Source organism: Manis pentadactyla, chromosome 4 (assembly GCF_030020395.1).
Source record: "Manis pentadactyla isolate mManPen7 chromosome 4, mManPen7.hap1, whole genome shotgun sequence".
NCBI classification, from domain to species: domain Eukaryota; kingdom Metazoa; phylum Chordata; class Mammalia; order Pholidota; family Manidae; genus Manis; species Manis pentadactyla.
In genome coordinates this window covers 41,380,597-41,400,462 of record NC_080022.1, presented here as the reverse complement: position 1 = coordinate 41,400,462, position 19,866 = coordinate 41,380,597, and the positions used below count along the sequence as shown (strand labels likewise).

The 19,866-nt window shown below is 35.6% G+C and overlaps 1 protein-coding gene across 6 annotated transcripts in view; it reads right to left on the bottom strand.

Moving 5' to 3' along the window:
• OSBPL9 (oxysterol binding protein like 9) overlaps positions 1-19,866 on the bottom strand; it is a 195,720-nt gene that overhangs the window by 17,317 nt on the left and 158,537 nt on the right. For 4 of the 6 annotated variants that reach the window (XR_008997005.1, XM_036893093.2, XM_036893091.2 and 1 more), the window contains 4 exons: positions 13,246-13,284; positions 9,711-9,801; positions 8,558-8,662; positions 3,400-3,559 (listed from right to left, as the gene is read on the bottom strand). Coding sequence is in view for 5 of the 6 variants with exons in the window: in XM_036893093.2 (XP_036748988.2) it covers positions 3,400-3,559; positions 8,558-8,662; positions 9,711-9,801; positions 13,246-13,284 (395 nt within the window). In the remaining variant the exon portion in view is untranslated. The remainder of the gene's footprint in view (positions 1-3,399; positions 3,560-8,557; positions 8,663-9,710; positions 9,802-13,245; positions 13,285-19,866) is intronic. The other 2 variants (XM_036893094.2, XM_036893092.2) reach the window with 1 other exon arrangement.

The following is a 19,866-nucleotide window of genomic DNA, read 5'->3' as shown; positions in this document are numbered from 1 at the left end:
AAATAATTTAAAGACTAAAAAATAACAGCAACACTGACAAAAATGGTAAGCATACAGGAAAGGTTTATCAACCATAGGCTAATATGTATGGAATTTAATCATAAGATCATAAATAAAGGCAAAAAAGTAAACTCTGAACTTAACTATAATAACAACAATGAAATCCAAAGTTTTACTAAGTACCCAACATGCGCTGAACACTGTGTTTATCTCCTTAACGATCTAACCTTCATAACAACCCTACAAAGTACACAGGATTTTTCTCACCATATACAGATGCTCTGAGTTTCAGTGACTGACTCAAGGTCACACAGTTGGTAAGTAGTGGAGCCATTTCAAATGCATGTCTGGCTCCAAAGCACAAATTCTTTTCCAACACGCACGTTCCTCTAGTTTGAAATGTGCCAAACCATACTGTAGTAGTTCTTTAAAAGCTGAACAGTGAAAGGAGTTTAGCTTTTAAGTTTTCTTCCTTCAGACCCAGAGAAACAGTAGCTTCAGAAACTTGACCCGTTAGAAAGCTAGTAGTAACATGTAATGACCAGCAGGTGTCACAAGCCCAGTGCCTGCAGTGGCCGGGAACAGGCCAGGTCATGAAACAGTGCACACCTGCAGTCAGCACACTTCATTTGAAGGGGTTTAAGGCCATAGTCAAAAAAAATTTAAATGAAATAAAAAGTAAAAACAGAAAAAGTCAACACACATTCTGCTGGCCAAATAAAACACCTGTAGTCTCTACCAGTTTGAGGACCTAGATCAGGGCATGTAAAGAGAGCACGAAATTAAGGGAGAAAAGGAAACCAGAGTGAGTGAGTTGGACACAGACCTTAACTCTTCAAATACGAGGTTCATAAGCTGTGTTTTTTGTGGGCCCTGAGAGAGCACAGAGAAGGAAGCTTATAAGAAGAAGAAAAGAGAAAAGTCTCAGGAGCCTGCAGGTGGCTTTTTAGACATGCCTGTTACAGGTACAACTGATAAGCATTAAAATTTTTTCTGTTTCATAAAAATTTCAGGAGAAGTCCTGAAACTGGGGCAAAGAGTATCAGTAATGTTATGAGTAGGATAACCACATATTCTCAAGCTTTTACTGAGTGTAATTTTATGCTTCTAGAGAGGATAGACAGATGAGCCCACTTTGACATTCAAGTGTACTTTGTTTAGAATAACAGTTAATGTTCAGTGTTAAGAGACTGTCCTTAGATCTGTTTAAAGAAAACTGATGGAACACTTGAAACATCAAAAATAACCTTTACTCTAGAATTTTCTTCTAAATCCTTTTCTTTGAAGCCCTACTATCATGAAAAAATGTATTTCAAAACTAAAAAAAAAAGTGAAATTTCTATTGGCAAACTGCTAATAATGGTTTCTCAATAGTTCATTTCCCACATACAACATTAAGAAACAAACAAGCTAAACCAAACCCTTTCTGCTAAACTGGCCTTCTTGAGTTGTGGGTTGAAATCTCTCCTCATTAACTAAAATCTCATGTCTTAACAATGTGTGTCTACCTAATCACACATATTTCACTTTTTCCCATATTCAAAAGCTGAATTTGCCCTCCGTCATTAAGTCACAAAATTTCCTGAACCAATATAGTAATTTCCCTTATAAATTTTGAGATTTTGAGCAGTTCTGATACAATTATATATGAATGCTGTGTTTCTTAGTTCATGTGCACACAAGAGAACTACAGTTCTACACAGTATTTATTAAAAGAAACCACGTTCAGGGTCTAAGGACTGGTTGATGGTACTAAGCTTGCAAATTCACATACAATCATTTTTTTTGCTTGCAAATTCACATACAATCATTTCCAAATTCGTAGTCTCATGAAAGCAAAATTCATACTGTAACAACAGTACCAAATCCTGAGAAAGCAGTAGAGCTGGGGAAAAAAAAAAAACCCAACAAAATCTAAGCCAACTGTACCTACAACAAACACAAGTAACATTGAAGCAAATAAATATTAATTTGCTTTCTACAACAGCTATCTCTTATTGTGTGCTTATTACATGCTGGACACTACATTAAGCACTTGACATTATTCTCATTCAAATGTTCATAATGACCCCTTCAAGTTGAAACTATTACTATCCTCATTTGTAAATGATGAAACTGAGGATTACATAGGTCAAAAAATTTTTGAAGCAAAACAGACTCAGAACATAAATTTCTGAGATTCCAAAATCCAAAGTCTTAACCACAGCAACCTAAATAGCAGTAGGAATAAAAAGAATTTTGCTTATTAGCTATTATGTAAATGACTTTAAATGTAAAAGCCTTTTCTGTACAATGCAATATAGCTAGCTTTAATTCAATGGCATAAAATAGGACAAGTGTCCTCTAATGAGGGAAAAACCTATCATCAGTATCTGTTAAAATCTGCCTGCTTAGTATCTCTGGAATCCACACTCTCTCCTCCATCCCCATGCTATTACCTTAGATCAGACAATCAACATTTTTCTATTTACAACCCAGCTTTGGCTGCTTTCCCTACCTAGCAGCTCCCACTGCATGCAATTCTATACAATTTAGGCAAATCTATTTTTCTAGAATGCAGACTTGGCCAGCAATTGCCATCATTTGTTCAGAATGTGTAAAAGACTAAAGATTCCCAACATACTTGTAACAACTTCTTCTATATCATTTTTTTAAACCACTCCTCCAACTTATGCTACAGCCACACTCAACAACTTACAGCTCCCCAAAGAAACCAAGCTCCTCTTGCCCCCAGATCTTTCTTAATAGAGTTCCATCTCCATGAGAACACTGCCATTTCTCCTCTCCTCTTCTCACCCCCATGTCCGTTCTCACTTCTTATCTGCATCTCCCCTTGGAACCATATCCCCTCTCTCCTCTGTGAATCCTTCCCTGACCTGTCAGGACTTCAAAATGCTCCTATGGCTTTCTGTGCTTGTTTTTACCACAGCATGTACCCTACTGGGTTATAAATGTCTTTTTTTTCCCCCAACAGACTGCAAGTTCCATGAGGGCAGGGCCTGGGTCTTTTTTCACTTCTGTGTCATCCTTCCACCTAGTATAGTGCCTAGCTTACAGATGTTGAATATCTCCACTCTAACACAAACAAAAATAATCTCTTATTTGTATAACACTTCCTAGCTTACTATCATTTTACCCTTTCCTAATGTTGGTGCTACAGAACAAATGCCCAGAGTACAATTAACAACAATGGCATGTTACTATATAGCTGATGCTAATTTCTTCCATTTAAGTCAGAAGTAAAATCAACATTCTTACAGGCTTTGCTCAATAAACCAATTAAAAATAAACTTTTGTTACTTCCCAAATAATAACTTATAACTGTCATTTACACTAGTCTCAGTATCAAATTACATTTTTAAAGATCAGGAGATTGTTTAAATACAGTCATATACTTACTCTATTAAGCGCTTTGGGGATGAGCCACTTTGATGGAATTCATCAGCATCATAGAATTCATCTTCACTGCTGGAATACGAGAACTCTGGGACTGTATTTGGAGACAAGTTGACATGGCTTGGAGAAGTGAGACTGCTACTAGGTGGTGAATGCCCACTGCCTAGGAAGTTAGAAAGTTTTTAATTAGGGACCAATTGGTAATACAAGGGAAGAAATTGGAAGATGGGATGAAATCAGACCTTTCTAAAATTAAGAGAGGTAAGTTGGTAGAAGTCCCTATACTATTTGTAAAGAAAATCAACATTTAAACTAGACAAAGAAAAAGGCAAATCACATTACAGATTTAGACATAGCCTTTTAAATAAATGAAAAAATGCTATGTCCTCATTCTATAATTACCTACAATTAGGAAGGGAGCTCTTTTGATTATAATCACAGTGTGTCAGTTCTGGTGTTAGAAGTCCCACAATAGGTATCAGTACCAGTGGGAAGCCAAGGTTCTCATTTTACACTGTAGATCAGATACCTAAAAAATGCAGTAGTGAGCCACTGCGAATGGAAAATGGAAAGAATATCAAAGACCACATGAATGTTAAAATATTGTTCAGGACAACACATTCATATTAATCAGTATGTTTTGACAGCCAAATGAAAACACAAAAGCTCTGCACATAGCCCTGAACACTCACCATCTAAACTCCTCTTTTTTTCCACCTAAGTCAAGTGCCCAGGGCTCAGGGCCAGAGAAAAATATGAGCGGTACAAACATGGAAAAGGAAAGGGCTAGAAGGAACATCTTTCTATTCCTAAATAGTCTAAGAAAACGGCAATTAACAGGGTTCCAGAGAAAGAAGACTACCACCTAATCTCTGATGACCATCTCATTTTTGTCTGTTAACAAAGCAGTAACACTCTACCAAACACAACAATGGACTACTACTATTAATTTAACAAGTGTTTATGGAGCATCCGAGGGCTCTCAGGCAATTATGCCTAACTGCTACAGATACCTGGTAGAGACTGAATTTAATTAAATCACTCTGGCAATCCAAAAGCCAAAGCCACAGTTCTAGAAGAAATTGAAAAGAGCAACAATAAAAATGAATCCAGAGCTACCTGTGAATTTCTAGCCCATTCCAGTGTCTATGCTCCAACGGTTAGGGAAAGGCTGAGAAGACTTACACTACCTGCCACACTTAGTTGTCATGCTCACAAAGATATGTCTAAAACATAACACAAAAAGTTTGCTGCCTAAAAAGGTAATGCTAGGCAGAGAAAGACAAACACCATATTATTCCACTTATTTGTGGAATATAAAAAATTAAGCAAATGGAACAAAACCGCATTAGACTCATAAGCACTGAGAGGTGACTCAGTGGTACCAGGGGGTAGGGGAGTGGGCAGGGGAGGTGAGGAGGGAAGGAGGACTGTTGAACCACTGTGATGTACATTTGATAACTTTAAAAAAACAATTAGATCTTTAAAAAAAAGGGACACTAATGATATAGCACTGTCAAATTTTGCCTCATTAAAACTCTGTCAATTCAAAAAAAAAAAGGTAATGCTTATTGTGGAAAATCCAAAGATAGTTCATCTTAGCAAATAACCTTAAATTCTCTTCCCTGCTCCCCACTAGCAGTAATATGCTGGGAAAGAAACTTCTCTTACTGAAATACATAAAAAAAGACAAAGGATTACACATGATTACTCGAGGTGATCAACTGAAAGTGTGACCAAGAAAATGAGTTTCGATGGTAACTACAAATAAAAGAACTGAGTTTCCTTTATGAGAGCAAACAATATTATTTTTTTCATCAGTTGTTTTTTTGTGAGAGGTAAAGATAGAGACCATGCTACCCCGAAAATGAACTAAGATACGATGTCAAAAAGAACTTTCAACATCAGCACTCTCGGGAGGACTCATGCCAGAAGATGATCATCAAAAAAACCCCAACAAAGACCCACGCACTGCTACAGCTGTAGATGCACTCATCCCACCAGCTCCTGGACTTGCCATGGGAATGAAGAAGGAGATATCTAAGCTGGCCTGTGCATACAGTAAAACAACAAATTTGACTGGATCTATACTGTTGGAACTCAACCAAGAATTAGGAGAAGTGCAAATTGTAGCACTCCAAAATCTTACAACTACAGACTATTTATTGTTAAAAGAACATATGGGATGTGAACAGTCCCCAGGAATGGGTTGTTTTAATTTATCTGAATTCTCTCAGACTGTTCAAGTTCAGTTGGACATCATCCACCATATCATAGATAAGTTTTCACAAATGCCTAAGGTGCCTAACTGGTTTTCTTGGTTTCACTGGAGATGGCTGGTAATTACAGGTATGCTTTGGTTACATAACTGTACTCCTATTATGTTAATGTGTGTGCACAATTTACTTAGTAGTTTAAAAACTATACATGCTGAAGTTACTCTACAAGAAGATACGTCAAAGAAATAACCAATCTCCCCAGGTTTTCTTCCGCCTGCTACTTCTATAGCTTTTCTTCTTCCTTCCTAATTACAACCCTTAAATAGAATTCGTGCCATATATCGAATTTACCGAGTATCATAATTCTTCCAAGTGGTAAAGACACCTCAAGACAAATACTGGGCATAGAAGCCACAGGGCATAAATATGCAAAGAAGTAAAAAGCTAACCTTTTCAAACAATAAGGCTTCTCTCTCACTTACCAACTTTACATTTCCCTGTATGGCCCCGGAAGATGACTGGTTAGCCAGAGACGGGTAAGATTCCTCAAGGGAGGAACAACCTAAGACAGGCACAGTCGCAGGGGGGCCATCAGGTGAGAAATTGGGGATCAACAGAGGTGAGGCTTAGAACCTCACCCCCCCTGTTCTGAGAGAAATCTTCTGCATACGTGGATGTTTTATTGCCCTGGTCTAGCTTGGATTAACACATAGTCTACAGGCACACACCTGATCATCTACATTTGCTCTCTTACAACACTAAACTATGTTTTCTACCTTTATCTTGTATCTACCTACCACTTCAGCATTTTATTAAAAATAATAATAATAAAGAGAGAAATGTGGTATCCACATATAAATCAAGTATAAAAATCAAATGAATATTCATATTTGAACTGACTGTTTATAGTTCATAATGCATGAGCAAAACCGAAAGCTTCTGTGATGACTGCCCCTGTAATGTTCACCATGTAACTTATTCATTATGTAAGAATTTGTACTCCATGTAAGAACTTGTTCCTTAAGCTTCAAAAGATTGGAGACTGATGAAAATTAGGCTTGGGGTGGATTAATGATTGTGCATTGAGCATTGACCCCCCTATAGAGAATTTTATTGTTGTCAACAACCATTTGATCAATATGAGAGATGCCCTCACAAAAAAAATGTATATATATATATATATATATATATACACGCACTTCCAATTGTAAAATAAGTAAGTAACCGGGATGTAATGTATAGCATAAGGAATATAGTCAAAATATTGTAACAACTTGGTATGGTGATAGCTGGTACCTAGAATTATCATGTATATAAATGTTGAATCACTGTGTTGTACACCTGAAACTAATGTAATACTGTGTCAACTACCCTTCAATTAAAAAAAAAAAAAAAAAAAGATAGAGACCATGAAGAAATTAGGTTGAAAAAATATCAAACCAGACATAAATCACACACTAATTTTTAAAATTTCTTTAAATCTACCTACCCTAAAATGTTGTATTTTTGAAATACCTTATTCTGAAATAATTTACCCTTATTATTTATAGCTAATTAATTATCCTAAAGTTAACATACATAAGGAAAAGCTTTCACTTTTTCAAAATTTCTAACTAGCTTATTTCCAAACAGACAAATTTTGGCTATTTCAAAACTCTGACATAATCCCTCTTTGTAAAAAAACAAAAGAAAACATAGGTATTGTTTTTCAAATGAACAAGAACTGACATAAATAATGACATATAGAAAAAAATCAGCCAATTCATTTCAGCCTCAAATTGCTTATCAGCATCTTCCCATGAGATTCAAGTAAAAGCCATAGTTGCTTTCTTTCCTTCAAAATTAGAAGGTATCTATCTGTCCACGCTGTTAAATATTAAAGATCAAGGTAATAGCATCAGTACTTTTACTAAATCTAATTTCAAAACAGGCTAAAATCACTAGGTAATATTCATTAGGACACAGGAAAAGTCCTGCCCAGGAAAGCAATCTGTGGGGCCACAGCAGGAGCTTCTCTCTCACCTCCTGAAGAGTGCGTTTGGTTTTGGCCTTAGGTATAACAGGGTCAAAAGCACTTAACTGCTCCCATGAGTTTGGTTCAACAGACAACTCAACATAAATCTAACAGCTTTTAAAACAAGAAAGAACATAATACTGGGAGCATCCCTGTAAATAAGAGCAAAAATAAAGACCATAAGTGTAAGTGAATTAAGAAAAGATGCAATTAAAAATGAATCAACCTTTTTTTGTCCATAAGATGGCAAAAATGTGAAAGATTGATAAATCTATCCTAAAAATACATGTGCTAAAAGTTGATGTACAAGGATATTCACTGAATTATTGTTTATAATAGGAAAAGACTGCAAACAACCTAAATGCCCTTTAGAAAAACTGGTAATAACACTCAGGCAGCTGTATAAAGAATGTTGTAGACTTAACTGTATGAACAAGGAAAGCTAACTGTTCTCTGCTAAATGACAAGAGAAAAGTCACAGAAACACATGATCTCATTTAAAAGGTTAAAACAAAAACAATTAAAAAATGCAACATAGGTATATATGCACATACATGTATGCAAATTACAGGGGGAAGAGTAAAGATGACTTTCAGCTTTTGTTTCCTACACTTCTGTACTGTCTGATTTCTTTACCGTAAGTAAAGAAAACTAACTTAAGCACATTTTTTTAAAAAGCCAAGATAGATCTTTAAAATAAATCTTGAGGTAAACAAAATCCTGCAATATTTTATTTAAATTATAGTTATTACCAAAGTATCTGGTTCAGTCACAAAGCTAACTACTTAATGTGTGGAACTGTTAATGACAAAACTATGATACCTTTGACAAAAATATACAACACATCTCTCCACCCTTTCCCCCTTCAGTAATAAAATACAAATCTTTAACGTGAGTGGGAAGTCATAGGAATCACACAAATCTATACCTGTACTATTTGGTGTTGGAGTCTGATGATGTCCCAAGGTAGCTAACACGGGTCCAACTGGTAGAGAAGATGGACGTTGCTCTGACTTACACAACTGAGCAGGTTCTAGATTTGAATACGTTAAATGTTAGTGAAAAAAGCCAAACACAGCTCTGTTAAGTGCAATTGCGTGGGATCCAAAATCCTAAAAACCAGTAGTTTTTAAACTATAGTCCATTAAGTGAAGCTCCACACTACTCCTTTTTGATCTTCAATCCCCTTTTAACTCAATGATATGCTACTGAGTACTGAGACACTTGGTAGGATACTAAGAGACTAGTCCAAGTAGGCCAATACCTCAGTTCAGCTGCTCTGTAAAACCAGCAAGTGCTTCTGATAAAGTGTTTCCAAAAAGTAAACCACATAAAATCATTTTACAGTGGGGCACAGTACTTCCTCTTTAGCCCCATGAGAGGTATGAATAAACTCATTCTTTTAAGGAACAAAAATTCACAAAAGGATTTCCCATAAGTATTTTAAAAAGGATTTTCCTTTTACCAGTACAATTTCTGACTTAACTACATCATCGAGAACATAGAAATGTTGGATGCAACAAAAAGGTAAAGGAATCAGGGTAGCTAGGTGTTGGTCCTAAGCCCTCCTCTGCCAGTGGAAAAAAATATACTGTTTATTACTCTAAACTTAAAAATACCTATGTCTATCTTATTAGTAGGCATCACAATTGCATCCTTCCCTTTCTCATTATCTCAAAGTCCAATGAAGAAACCAACTATTTTTTTCAGAGCTACAAAAATACCCAAAGACAGAACATTCCTAGATTACCTCAAAGTAAATCAAAACATATTAAGTTTTCCTTGGTAGCCATGACCTAGATCATAGGATTCTGTCCCACCACATAATCCAAGTCTTAGTAACCACGTTTATCTTCCATCTTACTTGGAAAACCAAAAGCCCTTTCATTGTACTTAAAAAGCTCCAATATCAAAAATACTTTCATCTTGTTCATTTTTGGCTATATTATTCTTTTGTGATTCCTTTTACTTACTTACTTATTTATTTATTTAAAAACAGCCCTTCAAGATTACTACAAGAGCCATAAAAACTGAGTTTCTCTCATCTATAAATGTGTATTACATTTTTTCAAATACTATACCTGGAGGTAAGACAGTCTGGGAAGGCATTGTGTTGATCACAGGTTCCAAAGGACTAGGTTGATATATTGCATCTACAGGATTAATAGTGCTCTGAGATAAAGAAACACAATATAGTTATTTTTAACTAAATGCTCTGCTAGTGCTGACCCTCCCAGCAAAGTCCTGAGGGTAGCTATATAGACATGTTGGTCAAAATGCAAAGAAGAAATGAAACACTTTTACTATACATAAGTCTAATAACTTATTTTTTAAAAAAAGCAGCAGCAGTAGCATAGTAAGGAGGGAAAAATGAGTGAATCTCTGTCACACAGAAAGGTAAAGCTAAATGGAAAAACTTTCAAAGAGTTGTAAATGCTGTGGGAAGATTTTAGAAAGCCAAAACAATAACCTCTTAATTCAGTTCTGTGTTTCTCAAATTCTTAACCACAAACATTGTTTCTCTATCAATGATAGAGAAATGCTCTTTCTTGCTTTGGTATTAATAAATTACATCTATGACTGACAATGTACCTGAACCACCGGGATCTTATCTTTCTGTCCCATACTCTTGGCACCTCCCATCACTGTATATTTCATAGTACAGACATCTTGTTTTATAGTCACTAGAAGCAAAGAGATGTATCTTCTAATTAGAGGGTGTGCAGAAAAAGGCTTTCTTTTTGAGGATTTAGAAGAAAAAAATAAATGTAGTTACAATTTTCGAGGGAGAAAAAAGTCTAGATTTTTCTGAGGCCAAGCTAAGACATTATTTTGCTAGTATAACATTTTAAAAACAAGACTCCATAGCTTACTGATGCTTTTTTATTTGGGTGGGGCAGATAAAACCAAGGTCTTTGCCAGAGTAAAGTTAAGATCCACCATTTAGAAGCCTATACTAGATAAAATCCAAGAAATAAAAACAAGTTCTTCAGCATTTTTTATTTGGAAAACTAAACTTTAAATATATATTAGGTAGAGCTTATAAAAGACTGAAACAGAATTAGAGAGAAATTCTGATGAATGAGCCCCAAAAATATTTGTAAAAAATTAAAAGCATCTAATGGAAATTGAAATAATGGGGAAGTTTTTGTAGAATTCTCATTTAATGTCTAAGTTAAATTTTCTACTTCTTAAACCATCTCTCTGCATAAATAGCTAAAAATCACTAAATCAGATCTCTTAAATCAACTGACTTGAACACAAGAATTTTAATTCTTGTCACTGTAATAGTCTGTCTACCATAAATACTGTAACTGGAAAATAAAGGACACTCAGAGTAGAAACTCTGAAAACAGTTATCAAAAACATAGTAAAGCAAGTGGCGAAGGTTCTCGAAGCATTGGGAAAAGCACAGAAATAGAGACTTTTAGTTCCTTAAAACCCTCGGTCTACCAAGAACTTGGCAACTCTCTTATCTGCTGTGGGATGAATCTGGAAAATGAAGACATATCTGGATTATATGGTCCGTAAAGACTTTCTGGTTATTACTTTATGGTCCCACTTTCAGATACTGGACCAGGCAGATAATAACTAAACAAGTGTCTCAACAGGTCCTTACATAGTGGCTTTCTGCAAAGGACTCCAAGTGCTTTTACAAAGGCAAAATCCATTAATACTCTGATCTATAGGAACAAGAATTTATCAGTTCCTTATTTCCACCTACTATATATGAAAAATTGTAGAAGAGACTAAGAAATAAAATAACTATGGAAAAAGGGACCAGAATTCTACCATTTAAATGTAACCTTTTGTTTTCCAGATGAAATGTTCTAAATCAGGCTTGTCAATCAAAGAAAACATTCAGACTTTTTTGCATGTATATTAGAATTACCAAATAATTTTTGTTAACAGAAATATAACTATTCTGCACTTTTCTACTATCCTTGGTTAATTAACTTCAGGCCAAAACCTGTCAAATTACATTCTACACCTTGCTTTGAAGATGAATGTTCAGAGCTTGAGAATGCAAACAATTATCTGTTATAACATTAATAAAATTCATGTAGTACAATTTTATAATAAATTATATACACATGCATGTTTGTATAGCTAACATTTATTGAGTACTATGTGGCCTCTCTGTGCCTTACAATAACCTTCTGAGGTAGAATTAGTCACTTTTCTTTATAGATGAGGAAACTAAGACTTGAAGATTAAGTAACTTGCCTAAGGTCACAGCTATTGAGTGGCCGCGAAGCCCAAGGCCTAAACCATGAACATTTCGTTTATTCTTTAAAAATAAAAACGCTCAAGGAAAAAATGCTAGTCTCTGATCAAATATTTTGAAATAAGTTTGTTTTCTATAAATTTAGATCTTCTATGAGTATCACCTGTCTAGATGTTTTTAACTACAAATGGTCAACATTTTTGGTATGCTTTCTAAAACTATGCCCATGTCTTAACATAATCAAATGTAACTAATCTTGCTTTGTAGGCACAGAGGTAAAAATATTTGCCAACATGATTTTCCTTAGGGCCTTCTGGGACAATGGAATGCTAGACAACATATACAGTCTGTTTCCATGACACATAATATCTCTTCCTGAGATACCGATATCAATTAAGATTATATAATATTATATTTGTACTGTATATATTATATTGTTTATAACTGAATTATATCACCAGGCCTCAAACTTTGAACTCATGCTGTGAAGAGAAATAAACTTCCATGTGTTTAATTCAAATTTTAAAATGCTTCCATTATCTTAGCCTTAAAAAATATGCAAACATCCTACTTAACTTCTTTTTTAAATTTTTAATCAAATACAAAGATAACACGCTCATCCTTTCAAGTATAATCATGAGATGGTTTTGAGGATTTACAAAATGAGTTTCCAGATCTCAGACAAGCTGGCATTATAAAGTCTCAGGACAAAAAAAAAGAGAGGCTGCCTCCTGCCTCAGAAATACAGCTTCAACCGAAGTCACTCAGTTACGATAAAACTAAAGCAGCTCCAACTACAAACCTTCCAACAGTTGCTTCCAGCTAGGAAATACTAAAGAAATTTTCTTTTCTTTTTGGGAGGAAGTTGAATATAAGGGAAGAAAAAAAGCCACGGGGGAGGGAAGAATAAGAAAATGGCTACAAGAATTCATGTTGCAACTTGTTCCAACAAAAATGCAGTATATCCCACAGCAGTGATGACAGTTAACACAATACACGATGTCAATATTGTGCTGTCCTCCCCCCACTTTCATCTGAGAGAAAAAGAAGTTTGACAAGAAATGTAGCATTGCGTTATGCCTTATTTAGTCATAAAAGCTGCATTTTCATACAATGATTAACCCTTCAAGTTAACACATGCAAAGCATTTCAATCTGAACCAATGCTTAGAAAAAAATTTTAATGGAAATTTCCCCCACATGATTGCCGGAAGATAGACCACTTCAGGAGCTCAAGGAAAATTGCAAGAGTTGACAACAATAAGCAGTGAGTAGGTGAAAAGAGGAATTTGTGTTGAAAAATGAGTAGAAATTCAGGCTTCTCCTGACATGACTGGTTATAATTCTCTGCAGAAGTAAAGGGAAACAAAAAGATTAGATTAAACTTACTATAATTCCATCTGCGTGCTTCTCCGCATTACACTGGTCCTTAAGGAGAAATGTTAAAAACATTAACTTCATTCTTTCATTTAAGTAACCCCTTGTGTACTTTCTTCCCTACTAAGAAAGCTTATATTACTAGGTAAGTAACAACGTTAGAAAATTATTTCTGCTTCCATTAAGATTATAATTCCATTTGCACATTCCTAGCCAAACTTAATTCTATCACTGGCTACACAACTACCAACACTAACAGCATGGCAAGTATTTTTCTATGTGGGCATTAAATTAAGTGTACTGTAGAAGTATCCTTTTGAACTGTGTAGTTACATTGGTACCAATGACTAAAAGCAGATATACTAATTGACGGTTGAAGACCCTAAATATTTTCTCAGTTTAATTTTATAGAAAATTATGCCAACTCCCCACAACCCCCAAATTCTAACAGTATGACAATCATATAGCCTTAAAAACTCAGGACAGATACAATTTTCCATATTCTGACTGCTTGCCTCAGATTTATACGTTACTTTTCAAAACAGATGATCTGATTTTGGGTTCAGTAATCACTATATCTTTGGAACGATTATATAGGGGTTAATACTACCTGGCAGGTATTTTACATATATTAATTCATATATACAACCAATAACTCTGTAAGGTAGGTACTACTACATAATGGTCAAGTTATATCTCATTTATCTGTAAGTTCTTTAACTACTGGGCTTACTCAAAAATTCACATATTGAAGGGTCAACAAAAAGTATTTTTGTATTTGGGGGTAATTTTTTTTGAAGTGCAGGTATAGAAAAGAATTAGTATAGCAGGCCTGAAATACCTATCCTTAGAAAAACTTGCCTGCAAAGTTGGCCTTTGGTTGGTGTCTGGGACCCAGGAGGATTCCCAGCATCCTAACAGGTAAGGATGGCTCACTGTGCCTGACTATTTAAGCAAACAATATGGTTTATGTTGAACAACTGCCTTCCTTTTCAAAGTGTGGACTTTTGATAAATGCTGGACAAGCCCCTAGTAAAAACCTCAGGTGTTAAGTCTATAATGAGCTTCCCTAGCAGACAACATTTCACATGTGCTGTCATAATTTGTTGCTGGAGGAATTAAGCACATCCTGTAGAACTCCACTGTGGAAGATTCTTAGAAGCTTGTGCCTAGTTTCTTCTGGATTTTGACCAATGAGTATTCCCTTTGCTGATTTTGCTTTGGATCCTTTGCTGTAATAAATCATAGCTATGAGTATGATTATTTACCAAACCTAGGGGTAGTCTTGGGACTCTCCAACACAGTGCATATTCTTTGCATACCCTGAGAATCAGTGCATTTTGGCATCTAAGTAATTCATATTAGGACTGCCCCCTTCATTTGCACAACTGAATTAACTATATTTAGAATATCCAAAGTGTCAATAATTATTAAGAGACAACTGAAAATAAATTATTGAGAATTATAAAGGAAGAGAAATTTAAGTTTCTTGTTCAGGTATTTTAGTTTACTTTTAGTTATCCCCTATTAATTTCTAAACATTAAATTGATTTTTCAAAAGGATTTCTTACAAAGAAATTATATCATGTGGTAGATTAAATTTTCCAAAAATGGCCCCAACAAGAGTTTCACGTTCCTTACCTTTGAACCTAGGCAGGCCTTTGTGATTCTGTATCTCTACCAAGTAAGTATAGCAGAAGTGACTATACATGTGACTTCTGAGACTAGGTCATGGAAATGCCACAAACTTCTACCTTGTTTAGTTGGAACCGCTGCAACCACTATTGACTATTTGAGAAAACCCAAGAAGCTGTGGAGAGAACTATATGGAAAGGAACCTAGGCCCCCAGTCCGACTTCCCAGGCATGTGAGTGAGCCATCTTGACAGGGGATACTTTGGCTCCCCAATCAAGCCACCACAAGTGACACTGCATGAAACAGACACAAGTCATGAGGCTTACCTGCAAATCTGTCAGCACAATAAATGACTGTTCTATTTTAAGACACTCTAGTTAGGTTAGTTTGTTATGTAGCAATAATTACTGACATAGTATATTATCATTTCTAATTCTGATACAATTTAAAATAAGCTTAAGTATCTGACAAATCTTTGCCCAAAATGTTCTCAACTAATAAATGCATGCTATTTTAAATAAGGGTTTATTATTTTTGTTACTATTGTGGTTTGTTTTTTAAGGCAAGTCAAATCTAGATGAACCCATAGACTATTAAATGCCTTACTATCAAATCCATTCCCATCATGAACTTTAGGGATTTTGTTATATTACTTTAAAAAGGATTATTACTCATCACCAGCCCCCCATATTTCTTTTTTTTAATCTTTAAAAAATTCATGAGTAAACCACAAGTTGCCTTTTATTAGGGTCAGTTAAAGCTAAATCTCAGTAACTATAGAATCAGAGATTTGACTGAATTCAATATAAGTATGTTAATGATACAAAGAAAGGGCCTAATGTCACTTCCTACTAAAGTTATAGTTAGTGTGTTCATCTGGTTATAAGTCTCTCATTCCTTATTACAGTGGTGACCTATTTTCTTCTCTGAACATACCAGCATGACTGAGATCTGGAAATATAACAGTGAACAAAAACAGCAGCAAAACATAATTTAGGAAGACTTCGGACAGAATTACAGAGTCAAGTATTTTTAAAACCATGTACCAATAAAATATATGAAATACTTCCCAATTTTTCTAATGAGGCAATATAGTCCAGGGAAAACTCTCTTAATTATGGGCCTATACACTTAACTAATTATATGAAACAAAAAATAAACACACCATGGTATTGACAGAAAATTTATAATTCAAGTCTGATGAGATTCAACAAATGGGCTGGGACAACTGAATACCATATGCAAAAAAATGAATCTGGACCCCTTTTATCACATCACAAAAATTACCTCAAAGTGTATCACAGACAAATGTAAGAGTTAAAACTATAAAACTCTTAGAAGAAAACACAGTAATAAATCTTTGTTATCTAGGATTAGGCAATGATTTCTCAGATAAGCCCCCAAATGCATAAGCAACAGAATACTGATAAATTGGACTAAATCAACATTAAAAATGCACATGCTTCTCAGGACACTATCAAGAACGTTAAAAGACAATCCACAGACTTAAAGAAAAATTTGCAAATCATTATCTGATAAAGGCTTATATTCAGAATATATAAAATCACTCCTACAATTCAGTAAGATAAAAAAAAGCCAGCAAAAAAAAAAAAGGGCAAAGAATTTGAACAGACATTTCTCCAAAGAAGATATATGAATGGCTAATAAGCACATGAAAAGATTCTCAACATTAGTATTAGGGAAGTGTAAATGAAAACCACAATGAGATACCACTAGGTTGCCTATAATCAAAAAAGACAATCACAAATGTTGGTGATGATGTGGAGAAAATGGAACCCTCAGACATTGAGAGTGGGAATTCAAATGGTGCAGTTGCTTTGAAAAACAGTTTACCTTCTCAAAAAGTTAAACACAGAGCTACCATATAATGCAGTAACTCCACTCCTAGGTATATACTTAAGAGAGATGAAAATACATGTCCACACAAAAACATATGTCGATGTTCACAGCAGCATTATCCATAATAGCCAAAAAGTGGAAACAACCTAAATGTTCAACTGATGAATGAATAAACACAAATTCAATGGTGTATTATTCAGAAGTAAAAAAGTAATTAAATCCTGATATATGCTACAACATGGATGAACCTTGAAAATATGCTATGTCAAAGAAGCCAGTCACAAAGACTCCACCTTGCATGACCCTAAATATATGCAATGTCCAGAACAGACAAATCTACCAAAAAATAGATTAGAAGTTACCCAGGAATGCAGGAATGGGTGGGGGCAAGGGTAGCAAGGAAAAGAGATATAGGGAATGACAGCTTATTGGAGATAGACTTAAAAATGCTAAAATTAAAATATGGTGATGGTTACCAATTTTGTAAATATACTAAAAACCACTTAAGTGTACTGTACACTTTATATAGAGTCAACTTTATGGTATATAAATCATATTATCAATAAAGCTGTTTTAAAATCTGATGAGAAATCAATGAATACTGATGAAAACAAAAAGTCCATGCAGAAAATGTTCTGGGAGAGAACCTGGGACTCAAGAACAACTTAAATACACAATCTACTTTAAAAGCATCTATGGTCAGAAACCTTTGAAAGGATAATCTAGAACTGTGCTCTGCACACTTTGGAAGCCACTAACCACATGTGACTATTGAGTACTTGAAAAGTGGCTAGTTCAAAGTGTAAGATACACACAAGATATTGAAAACTTGGAGCAAAAAAAAAGAAAAATACAGAACATGAAATATCTCAAGAATGAATTTTTATACTTGCTTATTGATTTCACTTCCTTATAATGACTTGTGGCTATGGTCTTACTGAGGCAGGGCAGGGACATGGGACAAGCATCATGATTTAGTTTTCCTGCCTATGAAAAAAATGCCAAGATATAAACCATAGAGTAAGAACCGGAGGGACTCCATCTTAAGGCTGATTCCATTTTAAAAACCAGGGAGTTAGGAGGTAAGATTCCTAACATATTTTAAGGTAACCAGACAATAATCCACCCTATCTTAAGGCAGGGCAAGTAGTCTTAAATGACATGTCCCCAATGCTTGAGGGTAACCACATCTTGGAGAAAAACAGATCAAGAAATTCCTTGTGTTAAGTTTATCTTACAGAGTATCTAGAGGGCAGACTATGGATGGTGACATAATGTTTCACACTAGAAAGAGACATCATGAGACCACATGTCAAGCCTATGCATCACCCCCATAGCCCACCACCCTTTCCCCCTTTCTTGAAATCCTAAGCCCTTAAGTGTGCCTCCTCTCTGAGGCTGCCCACACTCCCCTTTCTTTGAGTGTCTGCTCTACCTTAAAGACTTCTCACTGCTCAACTTACTGCATTTTGTCTCTGTGCTCTTCCAGTGGTAAGCATCTTTGTTACTTTGCTATTTCATTCTGTTTTCTAGACTTAAGCACAAGTCTTCACTCTCTCTGTTCTACTTCAAACAAGTAGGGAAGAGCTACTAAGATCTCTGATTTGGGCTTGCAAGGTCCCATCATCTGTATGACCCAGACAGGCCTGTAGCTGTATGATCATGTTCTTGAGTAGCCTGCCTGAAAAATCTTCCTTTGCCTTTGGTAAGTTCTCAGAACATAATCTCAATTCATCCAGTGCTCTGTGGCTCCCCAAAATCCTGGGGTGAAAAGGGCTTACTTCCCATGCTGTGCAGATTCAAGTGGACACTGGATGCCATGGCTTTAGGAGTTGGCAAGGGATTTGCCCTATGCCGAGCAGGAGTTCAACAAGCTTCCCTTTTCTCCTTCTGCTCTTCTTGCTCTTTGGAGAGCATTCCCTGCTACTCTTGCTTTAATGAATTCCTTCCTTACCTACACTCGTCTGATCTGCTCAAGAATCTTTTCTTTTCAGAGTCAGGAACCCTTCCCAGTCCAGGCTGAGGTTTCACCTAGTGCACAGGGAAAGACCTCCCCAGGTACAGACCTGCTGGACAACATTACCATCTAATCTTGATGAAAAACTGGTCAAGTACCCATCTATAGGGGCCTCCCAGATTTGCTCTGCTCTGCTCCCCCACTTCTCACTTCCTCTGCTGCAGTTTCCCATGAGTGGAAACTAGCTCCATCTATGGTACAAAGGAACAACGAAGTCTTCTGAACTAACACAGCCACCACCAGAAAATCCCAATAACCAAATGGTGCCCAAACTTTGCTGTGCATTAGAACACCCTGGAAGTTAAAAAATCCCAATGCCAGGTATAGTCCATAGCAATTACAACAGAATGTCATGAAGTGGGAGCCAGGCATCAGAACTGTTAAAGATCCCCACCTGATTTCAAAGTGCAACCAAGGTTGGGAATCAATGCTCTAATCATTTAGGCAGGAGGGAAGTTTTGGGGAGTGGGAATTAAAAGCAAATAATCAAAACTGGAAGGAATTTAAAATCCTACATATAGAATGCTGCCTCTAAGAAGCTCATACTAAATCAAGGCAAAACAGGAAAGGTATAATTACCTATCTTTTTATATACCGTTGCAGGTCTCAGGTGGCAGTTATCTTTCTCAAAGCAGCTGACTCCAATATTTTATTAACCTGCCAGTGAAGAATAATCTTCCAAGGTGACTATAACAATTTATATTCCCATCAGTATTGAATGGAAGTTCTCCATTTTTACCTATATGTGATATTGTCACTTTAAAATGTATGCCTTCCTAAAATTTTTTTTTTAATTTAACAGATACTTATTTAGGACTTGTTATATGCTTGGTACTAACAGCATTACAAACACTAATTCATTTAAGTCTCACACTGGCAGTAAGAGTCCAGACACTATTATTATACCCATTTTATATAGGCGGAAACCAAAGCACAGAGAGGATAAATAAACTTGCTCAAGTGGTAGAGCAAGAATTCAGACCCAGTCTGGCACCAGAGTCCATGCTCTTAAATATAATGTAACACTGCCTCTCATTATTACTTAAAAGCCTTATATCTTAATCACAGATTAGATTTAGCCAAAGAATTTATGTGGATCATCATCACAGCACCCCAAAAGA